Source organism: Brachyistius frenatus, unplaced genomic scaffold, assembly GCF_029030835.1.
Source record: "Brachyistius frenatus isolate BFR_SWC_R1_liver_20210118 unplaced genomic scaffold, ASM2903083v1 Contig_45, whole genome shotgun sequence".
NCBI classification, from domain to species: Eukaryota; Metazoa; Chordata; class Actinopteri; family Embiotocidae; genus Brachyistius; species Brachyistius frenatus.
The window spans coordinates 391,577-415,511 of NW_027210644.1; the positions used below are offsets into that span (position 1 = coordinate 391,577).

At 40.2% G+C, this 23,935-nt stretch overlaps 1 protein-coding gene across 1 annotated transcript in view; it reads right to left on the bottom strand.

The window, feature by feature from the left end:
- The window catches only part of fbln2 (fibulin 2), a 63,338-nt gene that overhangs the window by 14,630 nt on the left and 24,773 nt on the right, over positions 1–23,935 (bottom strand). Inside the window, exons 5-11 of the mRNA XM_069703176.1 lie at positions 18,148–18,271; positions 17,322–17,451; positions 16,242–16,428; positions 12,163–12,372; positions 10,975–11,103; positions 7,743–7,844; positions 488–622 (exon numbers count right to left, since the gene is read on the bottom strand). Of these exons, the coding sequence (XP_069559277.1) occupies positions 488–622; positions 7,743–7,844; positions 10,975–11,103; positions 12,163–12,372; positions 16,242–16,428; positions 17,322–17,451; positions 18,148–18,271 (1,017 nt within the window). The remainder of the gene's footprint in view (positions 1–487; positions 623–7,742; positions 7,845–10,974; positions 11,104–12,162; positions 12,373–16,241; positions 16,429–17,321; positions 17,452–18,147; positions 18,272–23,935) is intronic.

Consider the following 23,935-nt stretch of genomic DNA (forward strand, 5'->3'; position numbering starts at 1 on the left):
AAAGCTAATGCGAATGTAATGCTTCACATTAGAAGCATTCAACTGGTAAAATACAGGGTCAGTTTTATTGTGAAGGAATCACAATTATTTAATTTGTCATATATTTTTTCATATATGTTAATGCTACCTGCAATCATTCATTAAAATATATATTTTTGTAATGCCAATAATCAGTTTGTTTCCCAAACTTACCCATGTTGTAGCTGCCATAAGAATCAAGAAAACGTCACAGTGCAATCAGTTTTTACAGGATAGTTCAATGACGTTCCTGTCAGGCAGTAGGGTTTGTATATCAGAATGTGGGGTTTGGTGTTACTGCCCTTTTTGTCCCATTTCTGTTCTCTAACCAGTAAAAAGAAATGAAAAAGATCCCGCACTGCAAATTAAAGAAGACATCATCAACATTTCCACTGACTACTTAAGAGGTTCTGGAAATGACTGCTGGGTAAATTGGCTTAATGAAATACATCAGGAACAATGAACTCACCCTCGCAAACACTGTTTCTCAGCTGGTAGCCAGCAGGACAAGTGACCTGCAGCTCGCATACAAATGAACCCACTGTGTTCACACAGTGCTCGCTGGGCCGACAACTGTGGGTGTTGGTCACGCACTCGTCCACATCTGCAGAAGAACACAAAGGTGACTGTGTGTGTAGATGAGTGTGTGTGTGTGTGTGTGTGTGTGTGTGTGTGTGTGTGTGTGTGTGTGTGTGTGTGTGTGTGTGTGTGTGTGTGTGTGTGTGTGTGTGTGTGTGTGTGTGGAGGGGGTTGGGGGCTTGGAGCGTAATAACGAGGTGGCGGTGGACGCAACTGTCAGAGTTTGTTGAAGGAACGGTCCCGTACATAATTCTGCTCCCGTGCTCCTGCTCCCTGACTGTCACAATGATGAGGCTCAATGAGTCAGCAGCAGAAGGGCGTCAGCAAAAAATTATTCTCCGAAAACTAACAAAGGAAGTCATTCTTACAACTAAGAATTTGAGGCGTACCAGGGAATTACATGTTTTGCTTTTGCTCGCCTGAAAATCATTGACAAAAGTCATTGGTTGGTACAGTCACAAATCATGAGAAAATTGTTTTCAAATTTGCTGTCAATAATTTGATGATCACTGAAAGGAGGAGATGTTAGAAATACTTTTATAGCCTCAAAGCCAGTGAGTGGGTGGGCCAGCAGAAGCGCAGAGACAACATGCACTAACTCTAGTTTATATACCAAAGACAGTTGTGGTACTAAAGATGAAAGAATATCAATATTTTTACAAATAACAATCGTTCTAATGACCATGTCTATGTGTAAGGGGTATGTTGACAAACCCACAGTAAAATCAATCCATCCTGTCCTTGGTATTGAAGCTGCTATACACTATAATTACTATAATTTACCCTTCAAATTTTGTCTTTTGTTTTAAATAGGTCATGAGCAAGCCGAGGAGCAACACAGTACACCCCACCATACATCGAGGTAAAAAGTGAATACATAGCTAATATCAGTTGAGGCTTGAGGTTCTTTTAGTTATGTTGCCGAGCGAATACCTTTTTATGCAGATACAATGCTATTAATAGAGAAATGATTATATATTAATTATTTATGAGATTTATTCATTATTTATTAGAGTTTGTCAATAAACTGAAAATTTTTTAACTATAAGTTCTTCTCTTTTGTGCATTTAAAACAACAACAACAACAACAACAAAAAAACGATCTGTATAGTGTGGCACAAAACCAAAGGAAAATTTATTTTAGCTGGATTAAATGAAGATTTGTTTTTTGTCCAACTGATACCGCACACATGAGCCTGACATAATGTCTGCCGGAGTGCTGTTTGGCGGAACATTATATCAACTTTGGACAGCAGCTGCTTTGTAAATCCCAGCTCAAATCACAAACGCCAAGAGATATTTTGCTTGTTATGCTTGTTTGTGTAAAATAAAATACCCAGTCGCAAACCTTTAAATCTTTATCATTCAAGCAGCACCACGGCCAGTAAGCACGCACTGTTGATTTATGACACTAGTGGACTCATGCTGAGACAGTGGATCGCTGCTCTGTTGTGGTTTGTCTTTATCAAACTGCTGCATTCTCTTATCATGCATCACGGTGCACAGCCGATTAGCTGGATGCGCTGATAGGGTCTGACTTGGATTATTGTGGGTGCATTTGTGTGCATGTGAGAGTGTGGCAGACATCCAGTTTTGAAGATCACCCCAAAATAAGGCACATCCCATAGGGAACCTGACGAAAAAGGTATTGTACAAATCTGCATGAAGGAGCCAAGGCTGAAAAATGAAACTCAGGAACAAGAGGGAACATATTCTCCTGCGTTGCCTTGTGCGTCTGCTGGCAGTCACTTAATGAAATGTCTTTCTCGACTTTCAAAGCTTGTGCTGTAAGGGAATTTGAATGAACTGTGTCTTACAACACCTTCCCACAGGGAACAAGATGAGGAAAAAAAAACATGATCTGAGGTTTTCAGTGTGTACCTGGTGCGTGAGCAACATACTGCAACTTTTTTCCTATAAGGTACACCTCATAAACCTACCCAGGCAACACCTTTCAGAGCATAGACCATACTTCACTGTATTATATGAAACCTCTGTGGAGCTGCAGCACATTTGTCTTATTCACTAAAATTAACACTTTCCCCTTTTGATATTGTAGTCTACAAAACGTGTGCTGTATAAGCATTGCAGTGGTGACAAACTCTTGGGAGCTGCCTTTGCAAATGTCCCTATTTGTTTCTCAAATGGAACATCTGTTATCTATGTTGTGGGAGGGATATTTCCAGGGGCAAATCACACTGAGCGTTAAGTCCACCCTGTCCTCCGGGCCCTGCTCGCCTTCAAGCCCGGGATAGACGGGACTGTTTCCAATGTTTGGGGATTGCCAGTGGTGCATAAAGTCGCCTGCTCCTTCCACCGAAAAACTGTGGTGGCCTGCATTATTTCCAGTGCGTCATTTGAAGAGGAAAAGCAAAGGAAAACGTGCCAATACCTTTCCTGACTTGTTCAGTTGGGCACAGCCACATTACACAGTTGTGAGGAGTAAAGTGATCAAGAACAAGGTGGAAATAAATAATCTGTTTTTGAGAAATACAAATGCTTCGAGAAGGGAGATAGCAGTTTTCGAAGAATCCCATCCAGAGAGCAGAGGAGGCTATGCACAGGGAGATATCAGACCGGCAGCCCTGTTAGACACATAAGAAAACACAGACCCACAGAACACAGTGTGTTTTACACACCAGACCCAGCAGACGAGGAGAGTTTTTTTTTTTTTTTTCAAAAGTTCACGCTGCATTGGATGAAGTCAGCCTTGGCTTATTTGCAGGACTGGTTTGAGACGGGGAGGTTTTAGTTACACAGATGCAGACTGGTGGGACCAAAGTGCAAGATGGAGGATGCTTTCCAAATCAGTAATGAAATTCCAGTGATAAGGATGACTTCAGGAAGAAAAAGTGTAGATGGACTCGTGGGCAATAATTCTTTAGGCTTTATTCCTAAAACATTAAGCACAAGTTGGCTCATCTAAGCTCAATGCAAGTTTTGGCGACACTGAAGTGCCAAAACATGATTAACATTCATAGATGAAGTAAAATAGCTAAGCAAAGCTAGCTTTCCTAAGCTTGTTTTTCTCTGGATGGCTATGGGAATACTTTTTAGCTGCTGAACAACCAGCAATAGCACACTTCCCTTCTTGTTTTGCTCATCATCTTGATGCTAAAACTAAGCGGTATCCTCCGATTTGCAGAGCAAAATACAACCTTAAAAGTAGCTCCAAAGGAAAGGAGCATTTCACAGTTAATGATGAAGAGTAAAGTGTCAAGATGAGGAGCTCTTTTAGAATTTAGAGCACAGAGGAAATTCCCCCCCAAGGCAATTTTTTCTTGTTTTACACAATACCGGCCTTTTAATGGTAAACTTTGACTGATGGGAGACATCCATGTTTGTTTGCTTTTGCACGCTTCCATAATTTTTTGCAAAATCTTCAATATATCTGAGCTTTTGTCGAAAAGTGAATTATTACTGTTGTAATTATGACTGGGATGTCTATTTAACAGCTATTTACAAGTAAGAAATGGGTGCTTCATTATAATAATGGTAGCTACAATACATTGTGAAACATGGCATAACGGTCATTGAGCAGGAGTCATTGGACAGCTAGGGAAAGACTGAGAGCAAGATTCATATCCAATACCAAACATCCTCGAAGAGAGTCAGGAGTGTAGGAGCAAATGATAACAACTAAATTGTCTTGTCAAATGAGCAACTCATTTTGCTGATGAAGACTATGAAATGATACGTACAGCTTCAGAAACACAAAGAAAGCTGACCTTTCTGTTAACTGAGGGATTTTTAAAAAAAAAAAGGGGCTAGCTTGCTCTGCCATAAAAACGGTACTTTTAAAGTGATCCTATCCCACCTTTTGAAGACCACACCAGTGAAACATCTGTAAACGGAGATATAGAGTTTTGTGTTTTTTTGGGGGGGGGACTTTTCCCTTCAACAGCTAAAGAGACAACCTTCAGCCTGGATGGGAACACAATCTGTTTCACTGGGTGGATCCATGATTCAGAATACTTTGTGGTCGATCAGTGTTGACATCTCACAAAGTTTGGTGGAGCCGAATCATATCTCACTAACAATCCCACCCATGTAAATCCAAAGATTACGTTAGCAATGTGACCGCAGAGAGGATAACGCAGCAGGCCATGATTACTATTTATTGCAGGCTCTCATTCATAGTGATCATCCATATAATAACTCTCGAAGCTCTCCATCCTCCAGCATTTTGAGGAATGCAAAACAAATCCAACCCTGCCTGCAATGGTTTGTTTAGTCCCAGTTTGTAAATGGGTGTAGGTGGCAGCCACATGTATTAGGTTGTGTGTGTGTGTGTGTGTGTGTGTGTGTGTGTGTGTGTGTGTGTGTGTGTGTGTGTGTGTGTGTGTGTGTGTGTGTGTGTGTGTGTGTGTGTGTGTGTGTGTGTGTGTGTGTGTGTGTGTGTGTGTGTGTGTGTGTGTGTGTGAGAGTGAGAGTGTGTGTTTGCCTGGGAAACTTCAGAATATTCATTCACAGCCTGGTGATAAGCAGACATAATGTCAGAGTGCTGATTGAGTATCTAACCCAAACATTAACTATTCAGGTAAAACCTTCTTCACATAAACCGCCCTTGCTTCACACACATCTGCATGGGAAGAACTGTGTATGAGGTTAACATTCATTCTCATTTATATGTGGCTGAATATGCCATGGAGAGAGAGGGGCAGCTTTATTTACCCTGTAAACCTGTAGATTAGAATATGACAGCCTTGATAAGGGATAAATCACGTCAGGTTTTCTGATAAAGGTGCCCTCACAGTCTACTTACATCTCTATCAAATCCTCTAACACCCCCGCCCCTTACATTCACATCTTGTCGCGGTATTTCCTTTGTTTCATTCCAGTCAATACCAAATGTGGCCCACCCACAGGTCCACATGTGGGAACACTTTGGGCTCACTGAATGAAGTGATCAGAGAGGAAACACTGCTCTTTTGTAGTGTTTATGCATATAGAGGTATTATCCCATCTGCTAACAGACAGATTAAATAAATTTAGCCAGGACTTCACTTCAAGCATATACATTAACTGGGTAACAGCTGCGTAGCCTTTCACTACAGCCTTCAGTATTAGAGTAGTATATAATCTGACTAACAAACAATTTTCATGCCAACATCCCTCACTTTCCAACTGCCCTGTTTGTGATGCCATTTTATACTGTCAACAGTACTTGGGAAGCTGGGTCAGTTTTGCACAAGCAACGCATCTCAAATGGGTGTGTATTGAATTCCAGAGCTGGAACATACATCACTTTTTTTTTCACACCGACATTGCTGCCAAGTTTTAGCCCTTCTGCAAATTTATGGATCAATTTACTAACTACTGCAGCACATTTATTACTGTAAGGCCCCTTGTGGAAAATGGTCTTTGGCAGAAGAACAATTACATTCTCTTCTGGGGAGAGTTTTAACACCCATGATGTATCTGTGTGATGACTTTACCAACAGTAAAATGTTAAGTGGGGGTGCTTCTCCTATTATTTCATGTTTATTTTCAGTCCCAGCTCCCTGAGTACATATTTATCTGGTAATCTTTATATCTTTATAATCTATATATCTTTATATTCACATTTTAATTTTCACTAGCATTGCAGGCAACTCCTTCAGGAAGTTAAATAACATTAAGCTTAACTTAAGGCCCTTCAAAGTTACCTCTTTAGTGTCCAAGATAGCAGCATTAAATCCTTTATTTAGAAACAGGTCAGAATACTCAGACACAGTGGCTGCTCAGACCTTGGACCCTTCTGCCTCAACTCAGCCATAACTCATATGATGTCTAATGGCTCTTAACTGAGTTTCATCAGTCAAAAGAACAGTTCTTTTGGGTTGGTTTTTGGAGCTGGTTTCTTCGTGGTGTCCTGCCATGGCCATCATCATGCCTGTTCAATGATTTATGTATGGATGCGTTAACCAGATTCCTCTAAGCCTAGCTGTTACTCTGGGCTTCTTTATGATGTCACAGAGAATTCTGCATTGTGGTTTTGGCGTCCCCTTCTAGGAAAGTAACTACAGTTCTATATCTGTAGTTGAACTGTAGGCTGATGAATATTCTGTTTACTTGTTGATTAAATTCATGAGATTACTTTAAAGCTTTATGCCAATGAACATTTGTTGATGATAAGTCTTCTGAGATTCCCTTTTTTGCAAGTGAAAAGTTTTTTCTGAATAGAGAACCGAAAATGTTTGAGTTTTTTTTTTTTTAGAACTGCCCAACACTTCCTGGTATTATTGAATGGACTCCAGGTTTGTTAACTCTTGACACGAGCTTGTTTTTGTTGATGTCATTAGCTGCTTGAGTCTTTAAACTTTTCCAACCTACACTGAGCATGTTTCAATAAGGGATTCATCATGAACAAAAAAAAGCACAACAATTTATTGGTTTAAATTGAATGTGTTTGTTTGTAATTGTCACTTGAACATGAATTTACAATACAGAATGACAATTGGACTCTATTTTAAGACAAAGTTATAGATACACTAAATGATAATTCTAAAAGGGTTCATTTACTTTTTCTTACCAGTGTAGGAGCAGTAAGCGTGACAGTGCAAAGATACTTTCAAAAGGTTGGTTTATAATAAGCTGATATGATGAAAACAATATTGTTGCTGCCTCTTTCTTAATTTTTGCCATTTGTAGTGTAACAGACTGCAGTTGTGATTTCTGACCTTATGTCAGAGGTACCACTGCTTTGCCAAGATACCACACAGAGCCTGATGAAAGGAGGGCAGTTAAATACGCAAATGCTATGAGCACTGTTTGTTATTGCAGCCATAGCTGCCACAGAGTAAATGACTCATGCTCTAGGCAACAGTCTCCACCACAAGGTAGCAGGAGCCCAATCAGTCTGTGCATTGTTTTGTATCCCAAGACCTGCATTTCCCTCCTTCATGAGTGACTGAATCCAATTAAAAAGTGTCCCCATCTCTGGACCAACTGCTCCACTGCACTTTTGTTCTGTCGTCATGCCTGTATGTGTTTGTTGTTGTTCATTTATGCAGCAGTGACGGGTATTGTTGCTGGTGTTGGGTTGTTTGTTACCTCGTGCAAACCCAGCTTGAGGGACACAGCTTAATGGATACATAGAAGCTTTGTGAATTGCTCCAATTACCACCAATACTAACATGACAAGAAGGAGCGTTGGCCCTTACCTTCACACATGCGTCCATCTGTCATCAATGAGAACCCTGGGAAGCAGGAGCAGCGAGCCCGGCCCGCCACCGCTGTACACTGCTGACTGCAGTCACCATTTTCTGCAAGAGACAACCAGCATGATCATAAACATCTCTGGATTTCACGCAGCTGCACCTCCAGGACAGTCATTCACTCTTCTATTTCTCATCTTTGTGCCGTTTCTCAGTTTATTTGCCATGTTGTCTTACTTCCCAGAGGCTGCTTTGGAACCCTCCTTTACTCCCTTGCACTGATCATCACTCCCTGCAGGAAGGACCTATTGCAATCACACAACAAAATCAATTCTCCCTATTTAACACCTCAATAGCCTTGTCACACAGATGCATGGGCCAGGAACTGTTTCCCCACAATCTCTCACTAATACATCCCCCTCTAAAGCTCTGTGGTGGTGAAGAATGCTCAATACATTGGTCAGGATATTCTCATAACTAACAATCAGAGACACTTTGAAGAAGTGGGGGCTTTTGCTGGTGCTTGAAGTAGAGACTTCAACAGCTCAAGGGTTCTGCTGATCTCCTCTGACGTGAACAAGATTCAGCTCAAGAAGTTGCTGCAGCGTAAACTGGTCGATCAAATACGACTGAAAGTTTATCAGCAAAAGCAGTGCAGTGATAAAACTGTGCCTGCTTCCACTTATGCCAATGAGAAGTGCATCGCCTTACGGCCGGTAGGCAGCGATGGGACACATAATGTTTGCCAAGCCTGCTTGCTTAAAATCAGACCTTATGTGGTGAGCCGATGTATCCGGCCTCGTGGGCTTCTTAAGATGGTGGAGACACCAGTGACTGCTTGTACACTTCAACCCCTTACATGAAACACTCTCTAAAGCCCCAAATGTTCTCATCTCCCATTACACATAAAACTATAACAGAACATGTTAGCCAAGGCAGAGGTCCATGAAGAAGAGTCTCACAGCAGGAAGTCCACCTGACAAACTATTGTGTATGAACTGATCTTTTTGAAAGGGATGATTATGTGCATCTTGAATTAAATCCCAAAACAGAGGGTGCAAGAGCAGGGGTAATACTTTTGTGTTTTGTTTCCACACAGTATCTAAAGTTGTGATAGTTACTGTGTTAACTATTTTCTGTAATCACTAAACTCATGCGAGAAAGCTACCCAGCAAGTTGCCCTAGGTGGAGAAACCTTAAACCAGAGTTTGTGCTGTTTTGATCACCAGTGTATGTTTAATATAGTTTTACATAGCTGTTTCAACATGGTCTAGGATGATTTAATCCACCTCTGCACTTATTTTTAGTGAAGCCTTTAACAGGACCTGAGCCTTTGACTATAACATATGGCTACAGTCGCTGTCTCTCTTTACTGCACCGTTAAACCACACAGGATTTGAAACCACAGTGCTTCAATGAAATATGACACGTGTTACCAACACACAGCAGGACTTAAGGAATACAGCAGCCTTAATGCAACACTCAGACATCATAGAGTTTGTGTTACACACGTTACATAAATCAGTCATACATACATTTACAGCCAGTCTCAAACAACCTTCGCAGCAGAAAGCATAACTCCTATTCATCAAACTGTCCCTGCATTGCATCCTCACTTTTCTTTTCATGCCTTAACCTTTTGCACGGTACTGTGTAGGTACCATAGTCCAGTGATCCATTTATAAAGCAGGGCAATCAGGATTAATTTACAATCCAAGATTTAAAATTATGATTTCACCTTAAATGTTATGTTTTTCTGTAAAAATTACGATTACAGGATGCCCATAATCAGCACTAAAATGATCAACCTTGCTATTTTTCATTAGGGGCATCTGTAAAATGTCTTCCTGAATCTTAAATTTACAGGCCTAGGCTGCTGGGGGACCCCATGTGATGCACTGAGCTTCTTTCCTCTCACTCTTTCACTCCCTATACATTCATACATTACATCGTATTAACCCTCCTGTTATGTTTGTTTCTTAGGTACGGTAATGATGTTCAATCATCCAAAAGTTGTCAGAAACCAAAAAAATCCTAATAAATATAGTTTGTACCTCATCACCAACACCATTACTAACAATTCAATCAGTTTTTAGTGGAATGGAGTTATTCACCCCTCCATAGATCATAGTTCAATTAGGATAACTCACTCGCTTTCATGAAAAATACATGTTCAAACAATTTTTTAGGTACACTGGAAAAACCTAGATATAAATTACCATATTACCATAGCATGTATTTTTTTTCCTAAATTTTATTTGCATTTTGAAACTTTCTTTTTTTCATGGGGTGATGTAGATAAATAGAGATGAGACACCTCTGCTGTTCAGGGTCATATTGACCCGCTCACTCAAAATCAAGCCAAATCGAGTCATAAGGATTGCATTTCATCCAGCTCCTTCCACTTCTCCCCCAAAACACGTCTCCCTTCTAGATTAGTCATTTCTAGAATTACTTTCTGTATTGAGTTTGGAATGACCAGCTGACTTGATGTCTGTGACATGAGTCACTGCCATCCTGGTTGGGCCTGGCACTGTCTTTAGGATATTTTCGGCAGACAGTCTCGGCTGATGTGTATTGGGTGAGGATGACCACTGTATTTCACGATTTTTTTTGACACAAATGTCTTGCTTGGAGGAACAGGTCTATCACTTTCCTCATGTGATGGTTCATAATCAGTACCATTATAATCTGAATTGACCTGAAGATGTTCTTCATCTTCAAACACATCCTCCTCTATTTCACTGTCGTGATCAAGGATGTGCTCCAGAGCCTCCAGGGCTGTCATCCTTTTGTTTCTGTTGCTCATGTTGTCCTGCAGTAAGCTGCTGAGTTGTATGTAACTGCAGAGTGTATAGTTGGTAGGACTCCTAAGCAACCCTTTTGTATGTTTTGCCCCTCTCCTGCTAAGTGTGGGCGGAGGTTTCCCGCGGGGAAAAAAAAAGGTTCGCGTCAAAATAGTATCTGTATTTCTCACACAAGTGGGGTAGTTAGAAAGAGAGTGTGCGTGCATGTGAGATTGGGAGGAAATAGGGTGTGTGTGTGTGAGAGAAATGGGGTGAAACATGGTGGGAGGGAGTAAAAGAAAGACTGTCTCACATTTTCAAAGAAAGAAATGGTCTAAACTTGAATTTAATCTTCATTTTGTATAAGAATGCACAAATGCTGAAACTGTTTATTATTAAAGGGGGTCTGTCACAGTAATGCCACACGCAAAATGGTGCACTGTTTGGATTACCTGCACAAGGATCGTAGCGGACGAGGCAGGTGGTGGTTGCACTGGTTGAAGTTGTGGTAGTAGTGGCTTGAGTTGGGCCGACAGCAGGACGATCCACCTCTCTGACTCTGTTGTCCTCCTCGGGACTCACTGCACAACAATGACAACAGAGCCCATGAGGAACATTAAGCATTCCAGCTAACGAAGGGGTTAAACTACAAACAGGAAGCCACTTTTGACTATTTAATGTCCCTGAAATATGAAGTAAATTTGAAAAAGAGCGATATTCCAAAACGTAATTCGACCCATACTGGATGTTTGTGTCATCATTCCCTTTCATAGAGCAAAGAGAGGTCTGTGAAGTTGTTACCTTTCATTTGAGGTTGTGGGGAATTTTGATGAGTCTCTTTAAATGCTTATTGCTCAATTGCCATAAGTATGATGACAAAATGTGTTGTTGGTTTGACCACAGCATAACCATGAGATAACCAGGGTTGCCAATACAATTAAGATTACGATTAAATGAATCTTGTTTTCAATTTGTTTGTGGAAATAAAATACTCTAATTGTATTGTTTTGCTGTTGCCTCATTTCCTGTCAGTGGATTTTGATCACACATCTGTATCTTAGTAAAACAGAATGAGCACAGGGTCAAATATAGGAGGCAAAATGAACAGCATTTTGAAAAAATGTGAAGAACACTACATGTGTATACATTGAAAACACAAGTCTAACAGACCAAACTTCATGTGATTAAGTCAGTTCGGTTATTATATGTTAAATATTATGCTGGGAGTTTTTTACCTTGTTTCATTTGGATTGATAATCATGAAGAATCTATGCTGAACACATTACAAAATCTGTGAATGTGAGGTCATTGCCATTTTGAGTGACTTTGGATGACTTTTTGAAATTACTGGTGTCATTAGGGAAATGTTAAGATTGCGCATCATCGGGTACCTTGCCTCTTTAATCCAGTATTTCAACAAAAACTGTGATGTATTGCTGGCTTACTTCAAAATGCATGAATGATGAGAGGGTAATGAGAGATTCTACAGATGGTGATAAACAAAATTTGATGGATCAGTGGGTTTACATGTCACACAAACCTGTTCAACTCTTCAGATTTTTCCACACCAAAATAGGGCTCTAATAGTGATAGGTTTAATGCTGTACTTTTGATCAACCTACCGAGGTGAGGTACAGTACCTGGTGCGCAGGAGTGTCCGTCCTGCTGCAGGATGTAGCCCTGGTGGCAGCCACAGCGGTAGGAGCCCCAGGTGTTGGCACATGTGTGCTGGCACAGCTGGCCGCTGTAAAGCTGACACTCATCGACATCCTCCTGCTCCTCCACCGCGTTGGCAGCTTCATCTGTGGCACTGATGGAGAAGGCCTCCTTGGGGAACTTGCTGTCTAAGACTGGAGGGAGTGAGAGAAGAGTTTGGAAGGGAGATGGGTGGGAGATGGGGGGGGGAGGTCTCAAATTAGAAACGGAACCAGATTGCCTGTATAATTTATCCAGAGCACTTACCTCATGAAACTGACTTGAAGCCACAAAACATCTGCTCCGCCTCTACATTAACATTCAGAGTTTTTAAGTGATGCTTTTATCCAGATCTTTAACTACTTAAAACCCTCCCGTTGTCCTCGGGTCAAAATGACCCGCAGCTGTGTTCAACCAAGTTCTATTTCATTTTTATATTTTTTGGGATCATTGTTGACAAGGGGGCTGGGAGGGTTTCTTTAAAGAATGATCGCCAATGATCCCAAAAAATATAATAAAATAGAACTTGGCTGAACACAGCTGCAGGTCATTTTGACCCGAGGACAACAGGAGGGTTTTAAATACCCCTATAATTATGATGTTATAAACCACGAGCAAGGACTGCAATGGTCGGACTGTTACAGCATAATCCTTGTGAGCACAGGACACTAATGTGAGAGTGAAGTGAATAGACTGCACTGCACTTATATAGCATCTTTTTACCTTCAAGGTTTATAAGCGCTTCAAAATGTTTGCCTCCCATTCACGCACACACCCACACACCAATAGCGACAGTTCTGCTATGCGAGGTGCTAGTCTGCCATTGAGAGCAATTGACCATTCAGTGTCTTGTCCAGGGACACTTCGACATGTGGACAGGAGTGCTTGAAAAATAAATATATCACAGCGCATATCCATATCTATGTGAAAGTTGTTCAGCTGGACTTTTACCTGAGTAAATTGAGCTTTTAGCGTAAACTCATCAGGCATTTGACACTTAATTAAACCAGTATGTTGCATTACCTCACTCTACATGTGTGAATCACTCTTCTGCACGGCTAAAACAAACAAACAAAACTCCAGTCACACTGTGCAGTCTGATCGACAGGCCATAATAGGGTGTTCACACTGAATGTAACCATGGAACATTCAACAATTTTATCTATCTCATAAAGTTATAAGCCTCTGTGGATTAGAGATGTTTTGGCTGCACGCAAAGGACAGATGAGGTTGTCATAGTGTTTTTGCAGAATATACTTAGCGCTGAATGTCAGTACACAGCACAATTAGGAGGAGAGTGCATCAAATTACTTACATTTGCTTTGTATAGTTGAACTTTCATGATTGCCTCACGATAGCACAGCAACTAGTAGCTCAGCAAGCATGTCAAGCTAAGGATTTCTCTGCATGAAACAATGGTTGAGCGGGGTTCAAATAGCCTGGGTAAGAATACGTTTTTAGGTCCGTTTTGTATTTATTTCAAATTTAAAAAGGTGTTTCCACAGCAAATAATTTCTGTGGAGTAATATTTTTTCACATAATTAAACAGACATCGGAAAGTCATTTAAAGCGTCTACAGTTTTGGCCAAATATGTGGGGACTTTTGTGGGTGTTGCTTTTGTTTGGACAAAAGCATCAAGCGATACGATCCAAAAATACACCATTAAAAATGGGTCCAATTGCAGGTTTTATGAAAATGTTTCTCACAGTCATTACCTGGGGTTTAAATTCAGAGGAGCAAAGCGATTAAATGTTTCCTGCTTTAATTAAAAGGCAGCGAGTCATAAGACTGAAAACATATCCCCCATGGAAATAATTACAGTGCATCTCATCCATTTTTTCATCCATAAAACGCTCACAAAGTAAAAGCATCCATCATGCATCCTGAGACAGAGTGTGCGTGTTTCAGAGAGAGAGAGAGGGAGAGAGAGAGAGCGAGAGAGTTATTACACCAACTGACTGAGAGCTTCACCAGATTTTGCAGCTCCTAAACCTTTCACAACTTTCAGCAGGTTAATTGATTCCCACTTCAGAATGACATCATTCAAATTTCTTTTAAAGCTGAAGGAAATGAGCTGCAGTGGATTGTTAGAGCAGAGCTTATTAAAGGGCAGGATTAAGAAGAATTCCTCTGATGTTGTGAATGAAATAACAGGCTAAGGCAGTGAGGATACTGAATTTACCTCACCATTATACTTGGATACAACTATACTCCCAATAAAGGGCAACCACAAAGGCTGACTAATAAGCATGCAATGTGTCTGGTCTCAATATAAAACTAAAAAGTTCCACCAAAGATCTACCAAAACACAAATCAATAATTTTAGAATGATTCTTGCACTTTTCTGGGAGGCATTTAATGCCCTAATTCCACAGCTGATCACCAACAGACCAACACAGTAAAAAAAAATGTGGAGTCACACAAGTCTTCTTTCACCCATCACGCTTCTGATGTCACCAATGATAAACATAAAACAAAATTAAATTTAAAAAAAATCTCATGGAATTTACAGCTGTATTTTCAGAGAGATGTTCAACAAACAGTCATGCTTTTGTAGATATAAGATGAAAATGGTTGTTGGAATACTTTTGCAGTGAACCTCAGATGCCTAAAAATGCATCAATGTAAATGTGACTGGTATTCAGTGCTTGATGGATCAGAGACAGAGGAAAACTTTGCTGGCACGAGCAAAGACACAACAGCCTGAGCTGCCATCTGCTCCTGATTCCTCACAGCTCACATACATCTTTTCCCATTACTCTGAACGGTAACTTGACTCCTTACCAATCAACCCAGAGCATCTGTCTTTTGGAACATCAAGCTTGGGCCATACTCCACCTCTGACATAAGCTTCAATGAGGACAAAAATACTGATGGCCCAAGCCCAGTCTGTCTGCCACAAGGCAGAGTTGTGGAGAAGGCAGAAATTTTGTGTCCAACATCTTTTAGTTTTGAAGTTTTACTTTTGTCCAGGAACTTTTCCTTGGCCCTTTGTTATCTGCACTTTCACCCATGAACATTTGGCAAACTTGAGAAAAAAACTTTCAAAAAGCAATGGCTGTTTTACCTCATCATTTATGCATGTGACCATACACAACACAGACGATTTTGACGACATTTTACTGGAGGCCTTTTCATTATGGATTGCTGGACAGCCTGGACGTTGTCATCGGTCAATCTATGATAGGCTTCTTTTGTAGGTCCGTGTTGTTGCGTTGAAGCTCAGGACACAAAAACTCAGTAAGCTTGTTTGCAGTTGCAGGTTTTTAAAAATTGCGGTTGTAACTTGTCTGAAAAATCTTATCATATTTAAGCACTCCGTGACATTCAGCAATCCAAGCCCCATTACAGAAGTTCTTGGACCGAATTAGGTCAGCTATTGTCCCTTTATGCATCGCATGAAGAAAATGCAGAAGGTATTTACAGCTGCAACATGTTAAACTAATTGCTGATTGTGGCAAGACAGTCTGTGAAATTTTTTGAAAAACAAAGCATTAAATCTTTTCCTTTTTCAAGTTTTTAGGAAAACGTCTCTGCTTTCCAAAGTCATCATATAACTGACATCAGTCAATGTAAGGGACTTTTTTTTTTTTTTTAACAATTAGGACAACATCCTCAGTCTTATGTTATAATGCAATGCAAAGTTTGCTCAGATAAGAAAGGAGCCTAGGGAGGCTTATTACAGTTATGCGAATAATTACACATCCAACAATTTTAAGAAATATCAACGTTATGATTGTAATTATACTATTTTTGATACATTAAACATGACCTCATATACTGGAAAGCCTGAAAACTGTTTTCCTCTCTTCCTGCAGCAGCCTACTCTAAAACCAGCGTGATACACTGTCACAATTAACATAGCTCCTGCTGTAAATAATGTAATTAGCACTATATGAATCAGGGATAAATTAAATGGGGCACAAACAAATAGTAAATCCTAACACCATTGATGTGCATGATGAATGTGTTTTCCATGTTGAAAGCTGAGTGAAAAATTGCTCTGCTGAGAGTAACAGATACCTTTTCTGGGCAGGGAAGTCGGTCTGGGCTTCGTCTTTTTCTTGAGCAGGATCTGGCTCGGACCTTCCTCTTCCTCGCAGCAGCTGAGGAAGATGTGACCGCAGGGGTAGCCCAGGTGCTGGTGGGAATCGCAACCCCGTCCTTCGCTGCGCATCCGTAAGCCAAGTGCACAGCAGCTGCAGCACACCTGCCCATCCACAAACAACAGCAGAGCCTGTAAGGAGTGTGTCACCCGGGTGCCCTTCACGTCTCTAATCAGCACCTCTTTTTATGACCCTCCACTTTTTTCCCTGCTTCGTAAACAAGAGACAGGCATGCTGGTTCATCCTACTGTAAAGGATTTCAGCTGCTGCCTCAAGCTGAACCACATGTCTCGCAGGGAAAACCAGACGTTCACCTTTTTTTGTAACTTTCCTCTAAAACTCGGTGAGTGAATGACCTGGCATGATGGGTTGGCTCGGCTGCTTCAACACATGAATGCAGGCTTCTGCTCGGGTGCCAAACCACCGGGTTTCCTCTTGGAGAGGCTGGGAATGCTGTTTGAGTGAAGGCATGAGTCTTATTTCCATATGGAAGTATTCATAGCTTTAAAAGATGCAAACAGTAATGGGAGATTTTGGCCATTTTTTATTAATAAAGTTGAGCCTGTTTGCCAATAAACACAAGACGGTGCAACCTTTATGGAAGCTTCTCTGCTGGCAACAGAATCTGAAATTGAAATCTCACCTTGACCAAAAGAACATTAGGATCTTTAAGCTGTTTAAAGTCCAAAATAAACTATTAAAACCAACTTTCACCTTGTTATTGCGGCAAAGAGTCCACCCTACTTGACTCTATGATTTGAACTGCTTACTTTGTCCAATTTTGTAATCTTGAACCAATTAAAACTGTGAGTCATACCCTACATGACTCACAAAAACAGTTTATATTGTCTTCTTGAGGTAACCTTTAATCAGCTCAATGTTTGTTTTCTAGAGAATTTGGTGAGTAAAATGCATGCACCGCATGCATATGACGTTATGTCTTTTAGCCATGATTCAGTCATCGTTCTCTTGTTTGTCAATTGTCCACTGACTGTACCTGGTAGGAGTCATCTGTGCATGCGTCCTCCTCAGACACTTCACAGGTGTCCCCTCCTCTCGCTGATGTAACACCTGATTCACAGCGGCTCTCCTTCACAGAGATGAGGCAGCATTGCTTCTGTGCAACACTGAAACAAACATACGCAAACATGCACAGTTACGTGCATCAGATCGTAGGTATTTGGACAATTAAACATTTCTTGTGCTTCAGCACTTTCAATTTGAAATTATGGATGTTATATTAAAGTGGGAAGTTTCAGCTTTGTGTAGGTTTACATCAGCATAGAAAGAACTGTGTCAGAGGTACAGCCCCAAACTACATGGGTTCTCCATGCAGCTCTTTGTCATTTCAATGTGAACTCGTAGCTCAGACCGGTGGCATAGTAATTTGGTCACCAAGATGGTAGTACCATTGTGTGCAATGGCATTGGGTTGGAATTGCATCATGGTAATGACCAGATTACTACGGAATTAACATACCTGGTTTTGTAAGGGACTTTGAAGGAGCAGACATCAAGATATCCTGACTTTGCCTCCTCGTGCTGAATGAGTAATGTGCCTTAACCCTGGACCCTACCCTTTCCTTAATGTGCAGAGTTATGTGTGATAATTCCACACCTCCAGATTGTAATGTAAGCTTACCATTTACAATTTACAGATGAGTATTGCTTCCCATGATGAGTAAACTGATGATCATTTATAAAATTGCTGGGATGCCCCTTTAAATAATCTCATATTAGGATGAATGTCTTTCCAATACAGCTTCCGATAGAATATTCGTTAAACCAAAACTACTTTCTGACACATAAATGCATGTGATTTACCTGCAAACAGAGTGTTTGTCGTCAGTCAGCAGAGGCATGTGGTTGCAGTGGCTGTTTTCAGCAGCCCAACTCTGGCCAGCAGCACAGCATCTCTGCAGTATGTCTTCAGCAGAGACACCTGGACCTGCAGCAAAGAAACATGCAGGTATGCATACATCAGCACACACAAGAATGGTGAAATAATAAAGTTCTGCAGTAAATCCTCTGTGTCCACACAGCTAAACAGTATGGAACAGACAGAAGATTGAAGAGTGCGGTGAATACAGTAAGCTATCTGAGAGAAACATATGGTAGTCTACAACAGGCCTCACAGGCACCTTCAATGTTTCTCCAGCTGACTAGAGGTGCAGAATACAGTAGTCCATTTTATGATTGGAAAGTTTTTACTCAGGTCTAGGGAGAGCAATACATTCTATAAATAGTGCAATGGACTGGCAAAGAGTCAGCAAATATCTACATGCAGGCAACCAGGAGACACATTAGAGCAGCCAGAGGCAAGGACGTGTTTTTTTAATCAGTCAGAGAGTAGCAGTTCCATTGATTTTGGATACATCATCATGAACAACTGTGTTAGTATTTGGGTCTTTGATAACAGGACAAGATTCAAACCCACAACAACAAAATCATAGCTCCCCAGCATCCCAACTCATCAGATTTAACTCCCTGCCACTTCTTTCTAGTCCCCTAAAATTTTAAACATGATTTGATGAGCACTCTTTGCTCAAGTTTCAGGTTTGTGGAATAATCCCAAATGCACATGTACCAAAGGTAACAAAACGTGTAACACAGAGGCTGATTTTGACCTAATGTTCACCTTATTTGGAATACTTACTCACAAAGGTAATTGCTTTTTCATGCACATCACTGTGCTGCACTCCATTTGCGTGCAACAGGAGCAGTCCCTGAACTTTTTGACTGCCTCTCTTACAAAGAGGTCGTTTAATAACTGTTGTATTTTTGTACTTGTTTTGAGAAAAACACTATGTGGAAGAGAGCCAATCACTGACACAGAGATGAGTGTCCATTCTTATAAAAGTAATATTGCGAAATGAAGCTCACATTAACTATATTTTTAATAACCCTGTAAATTAATTCAGTTGCCATTATTAAGTAGCCATTTTAATCATTCAGTGAAAGAATACCAAAATAGAATTCCAGTAATGGCTCCTCTTCAGAAGCATCTTCCATTTTGTCATTGATTTATTCAGAAGAAAAATGGTATCATTTCAATATAATCAACCAGGGAAAATGAGTAAAAAATGTATATTATACCCGCAACTCATTATATCCCCGTAATTGAATGAATGTATTTCCAAACCATATTTTACTCTCTCAGCAATTAACTGATTTTTAGCAAAGCTTGCCTCTATCAAGAAGATGCTGATGTGGCAGCCTTCAAACCAATCACAGATATTCTTTGCCACACTGCCAGGCCCACAGAGACTGAAATGCCGCCCCACCACCACCACTGAGTATGTAACAACAAGCCCAGCTGCTCTCCATGGAGCTCAGTTGGAGGATGAACGCAGCATGAGATACGCCGCTGCAGCTGCTAGAGCTCGTCAGCCTTCCCACCGCCGCCATGTCAGATGCAAGCCGTCTCACGCTGCTGCTTTCATCCACATATTAGCAAGCACACACTGAACTTCACTCCATGGCCTTTTAAGAAAAGCCACTGACAAAGAGCTTTTGTTTTTCAACTCAATAAACCTTCGTTGGCTTATATACGGTGCAGAACATATTCTTCATATTCATGCTGCCGTGAAATAAAGCTTTGTTTTATAACTTTGAGGACATGAACCCAATTTATGCCATTAACAACAACAACAACAACAACAATTATAATACATTTCATACTGTTCTAATGCATAAAAGCATTTAGACATGAACAGACTCACACACACACACACACACACACACACACACACACACACACACACACACACACACACACACACACACACACACACACACACACACACACACACACACACACACACACACACACACACACACACACACACACACACACAGCATAGTTGATTACACTTCACTGTGAATTCCTGTTGTACCATGAAGCTTATTTCTAGTAATTAAAACCAGCTATATCAGAGAATTTGCTCCTCGCGGAGTCAAATATAGAATTGTGATCAGATTTAGCTGCAGATTTAATGCATTTATTATTTCCTTGATGCAATACCCATTGTATTCACCTCGAAGTGTAATACGTCTAAACTATGCTAATCCCATACTGCACAGTGTACATTTGGATTAAAAAAAAAAGAACCACAGAGCCAGACAGGCCTTACATAGTTGTGCTTTGAACTTCGCTTTGAAACTCTTTTTTTATTTCACTTGGCTGCATTCAGTTTCATCCCAGGCCCGGATTCTTTAAAGCTCGGTAAACAATGATTTAAAGCAAAGGCAGTCACCAGTTTACTGTGCATAATTTTTAAGCACTGTCCTCAGAAAATAGAGTCCAATTAAAAGATGAATATGTCTGAAATTAAAAGCAGCTTCTCATTTAACCTCCAAAACATTTATTTTACTGTGTAAAACATTACTATTGTAAAATCATTGTTCTTGTTGAGAACCTACTTTAAAAAGATGTTAATCTCAAACACAGTAGTGCCTGCAGCTGCCGTATCCATGTTTTACAGACTAGTCTCAATGCAATATGGGAAATCTGTTTCTAATCCCAACGAACAAGGTAAAGTTATCTATTATATTTTGTTTCATTCTAACAGCACCTCTGAGGGTAGATGAATGAATACAACAAGAAAATATTTTTCAACCAACATCTCAACTCTTTCTATCAGTTTGCGTTTCTTAAACATGGCTGGATTAACCTCAGGCAAACTTCAGGGCAAAGGTGTTGTTGGGCCCCTGTTGATGTAAACTCCAATGTAGTTTCATTATTACCTTTGGCACACAGAAACCAACCAGACCCATAGAGCCCATAACAACAAAATCATAGCTCCCCACCATCCCAACTCATCAGATTTAACTCCCTGCCACTTCTTTCTAGTCCCCCAACATTTTAAACATGATTTGATGAGCACTCTTTGCTCAAGTTTCAGGTTTGTGGAATAATCCCAAATGCACATGTATCTATTATCTAGTACTATCTATCAGTAAGCGTGTTCAATACTTTTTCCCTGTGTCATTTCACATTATTACACATAACTTAATATCTGAATTTATTTGTTTTGGTTTCTTTGTATGTATGGGTTATTTGGGTTGTTACCAACATCTGGTGAAAATGTCATGTCAATAGCACCTTTGGAAATATATTTACTGACAGAAATGGTGACATATTCAATATTTATTTTACCCGCTGTAGACCCAGCTGATGTAAAACAACCTTGTTTTTGCTTTGCTTTGTTTTGTTGTTGTTGTTTTTTTTTTTTTTTCTCAGGCCCCTGAGATTCTGGGATCCCTGGCCAGTTGCCCCCTGCCCATTTGGTAATCCAGTCTTAATCAATGACCTCTGAATGTTTTCAAGACGGAAAAAAATAATCCCAGACTTATTTTGTACAGAGTAAAAAGAAATTGTAGGAATTTGAATTGATTGAATTGAAGTCAAAAGTTAATATTTTCACACTGGCATTGAACGGGAAAGTTGGAAGCAATACAATGTCCCACTGTTATGTGAAGTATGTTCCAGGAGTGCTTGCCAAAAGCCAAACATGAGGTTCAGCCACAGGGTCAGATGCAGCTTAACAGTCAGGAGTAGCCTTCTAATTATCCGAGAAACAATGGAAACAAGGACATATATTTATAGCTCAGAAACCACACTTTTGTCAATAGCTATTGTTGAAGGAGTATTGCCTCCCTGTCAAACCAGCCTGTTATGTTGGAGATAAACCAAAAATAAGAGACATCCATCCCCTTAAGGATGTCCCATGGGATTTTTCTGGACAGATTAGCCCGGTCTCACACTGCTCGCCCATCATTACTCTGTCTGGCCAAACACAGACCTGCCTTATGCCACACTGAGAGACATCAACACATCTGCGCCGCCTAAGAATGTGTGACAACATCCAGGCACCAAATGCAGCATGTGACGCAGCCAGTAATGTCTCTTTAGAGTGGATGTGCTAGCACCTAATGAGGTGAAAATATATTGATTTACTAATTTATCATGCTGATATATGGCTGTCCAAAAATATCACGCAATTAGTGTTGACCACTGCTGATATGGTGGAGGTTCGTCTCCAAAAAACAAGAGAAATAAAGTGGATAAAATCTGCAGTTTAGCCTCATTTTCCAATCATGTTTAAATGAATTCTTAATTTACACACTGATGTTTCCAGACTTTTACTCACATTAAATAGATGGATTGAATACGCCTTAAAGCTGCATGATTCAATATATTTTTTATATTCACCATGCATCAAATGTTGTCTGCAGTCACCGTAAGCTGAACAGATTTCCTTTTTTGCATCTTTAGTCCTTTTGACTCTACAGAGAAAATTCAGAGTTTATCAACATTTTATGTAACAACTGTTAAGAAAGTTGAAAGTCTTGCGAAACTCCAAATCAAATGCTAATATTTCTTAATATGTGTTGAATGTTTAAATACACAATTTAGGGGCCACTTGTTTACCAGAAGAACAATCTTCACATGCAACATAGACATATTATCACCTTACAAAAGTGGATTTTTGTTGCCTATTTACACATTCTTCAGAGTTTGAGCAGTGTCTGCATTTCTTAAAAAGCCATGTTTTTGGCCACCTCACAAGTCCAATATTTACTATCCTGCTTGTTCAGTTTTGGTCTCCTCCAACTTGAAGAAATATATTTTAGTTGCTCCACTGTGTTCCCAGCTAGTTGCTATGTCTGTTTGCAGCTCTGAGTTCTGAGTAGGTAGCGTAAAGTGAGTTTTTCAGTAAAACATGTTTAAGCTTAAAATTGCTTCCTGTGGTGTAGGAGACTGCTGAGGGTACTAAGGCTGGACAAAAACAACAATGCTGTGGGCCTCTAAAACCAAAACAATGAACTGAAAGTTTTAAAAAAAAAAAATCTGCAAAGCTAAACTATTAACTAGTGAAGTTTTAAAGGGCAGCAAAATGTATCTACGTCTTCAGTGCACAGTTTTAGTGTTTACAACAAATATAAACTTCTGGGAAAACTTGTATTAACCTTTCTGCAGTCACGATACATTTACATCTCACAGGCCATTCAACCCCAATTTAAATCTGGAAAATGGAGAAACAATTGAGAAATGAAGGTATTAAGTGAACTGCATGCGGAAAACATATACAAATGGGACCAGGATAAAAGAACATCGTCTCCACCACGTTTTCAAAACCCTCCTTATTTTTGCTGAACTTTCACAGACGTAAAACATGATGGATACTATCTTTCCCGCCTCGCAAGGCTTTCTGTCTTGATGTGTTTATTTGTGCTGGCCATTATGAATGGACAGACAAGGTGGGGAGTGGTTTAAAACAATGAAAGGATGCTAATTGCCTCAGCCCCCACTGCTCTGGCACAGTTGCACGCGTTTCTTGCTGTAGAAAACACACATTGACAGTCATTCATCAATGTGCTTCCTAAACAAATAACCAGAACAGAGCTGACTAACTCCTTCTCCAAAACAATATGGGGATATGGTAGAAATGACCATTCAAATGCAGCAAATATCTTTCAACATTAGATCTCAAGTTGCTAACATATAGTATAGCCTACTGAGTTCTGGGAAAACATTGTACATTTTTAATTTTCAGTCCAGTATGATTCATTCAATTTACAGAATTTATTATCCTCTACTGGTCTCACT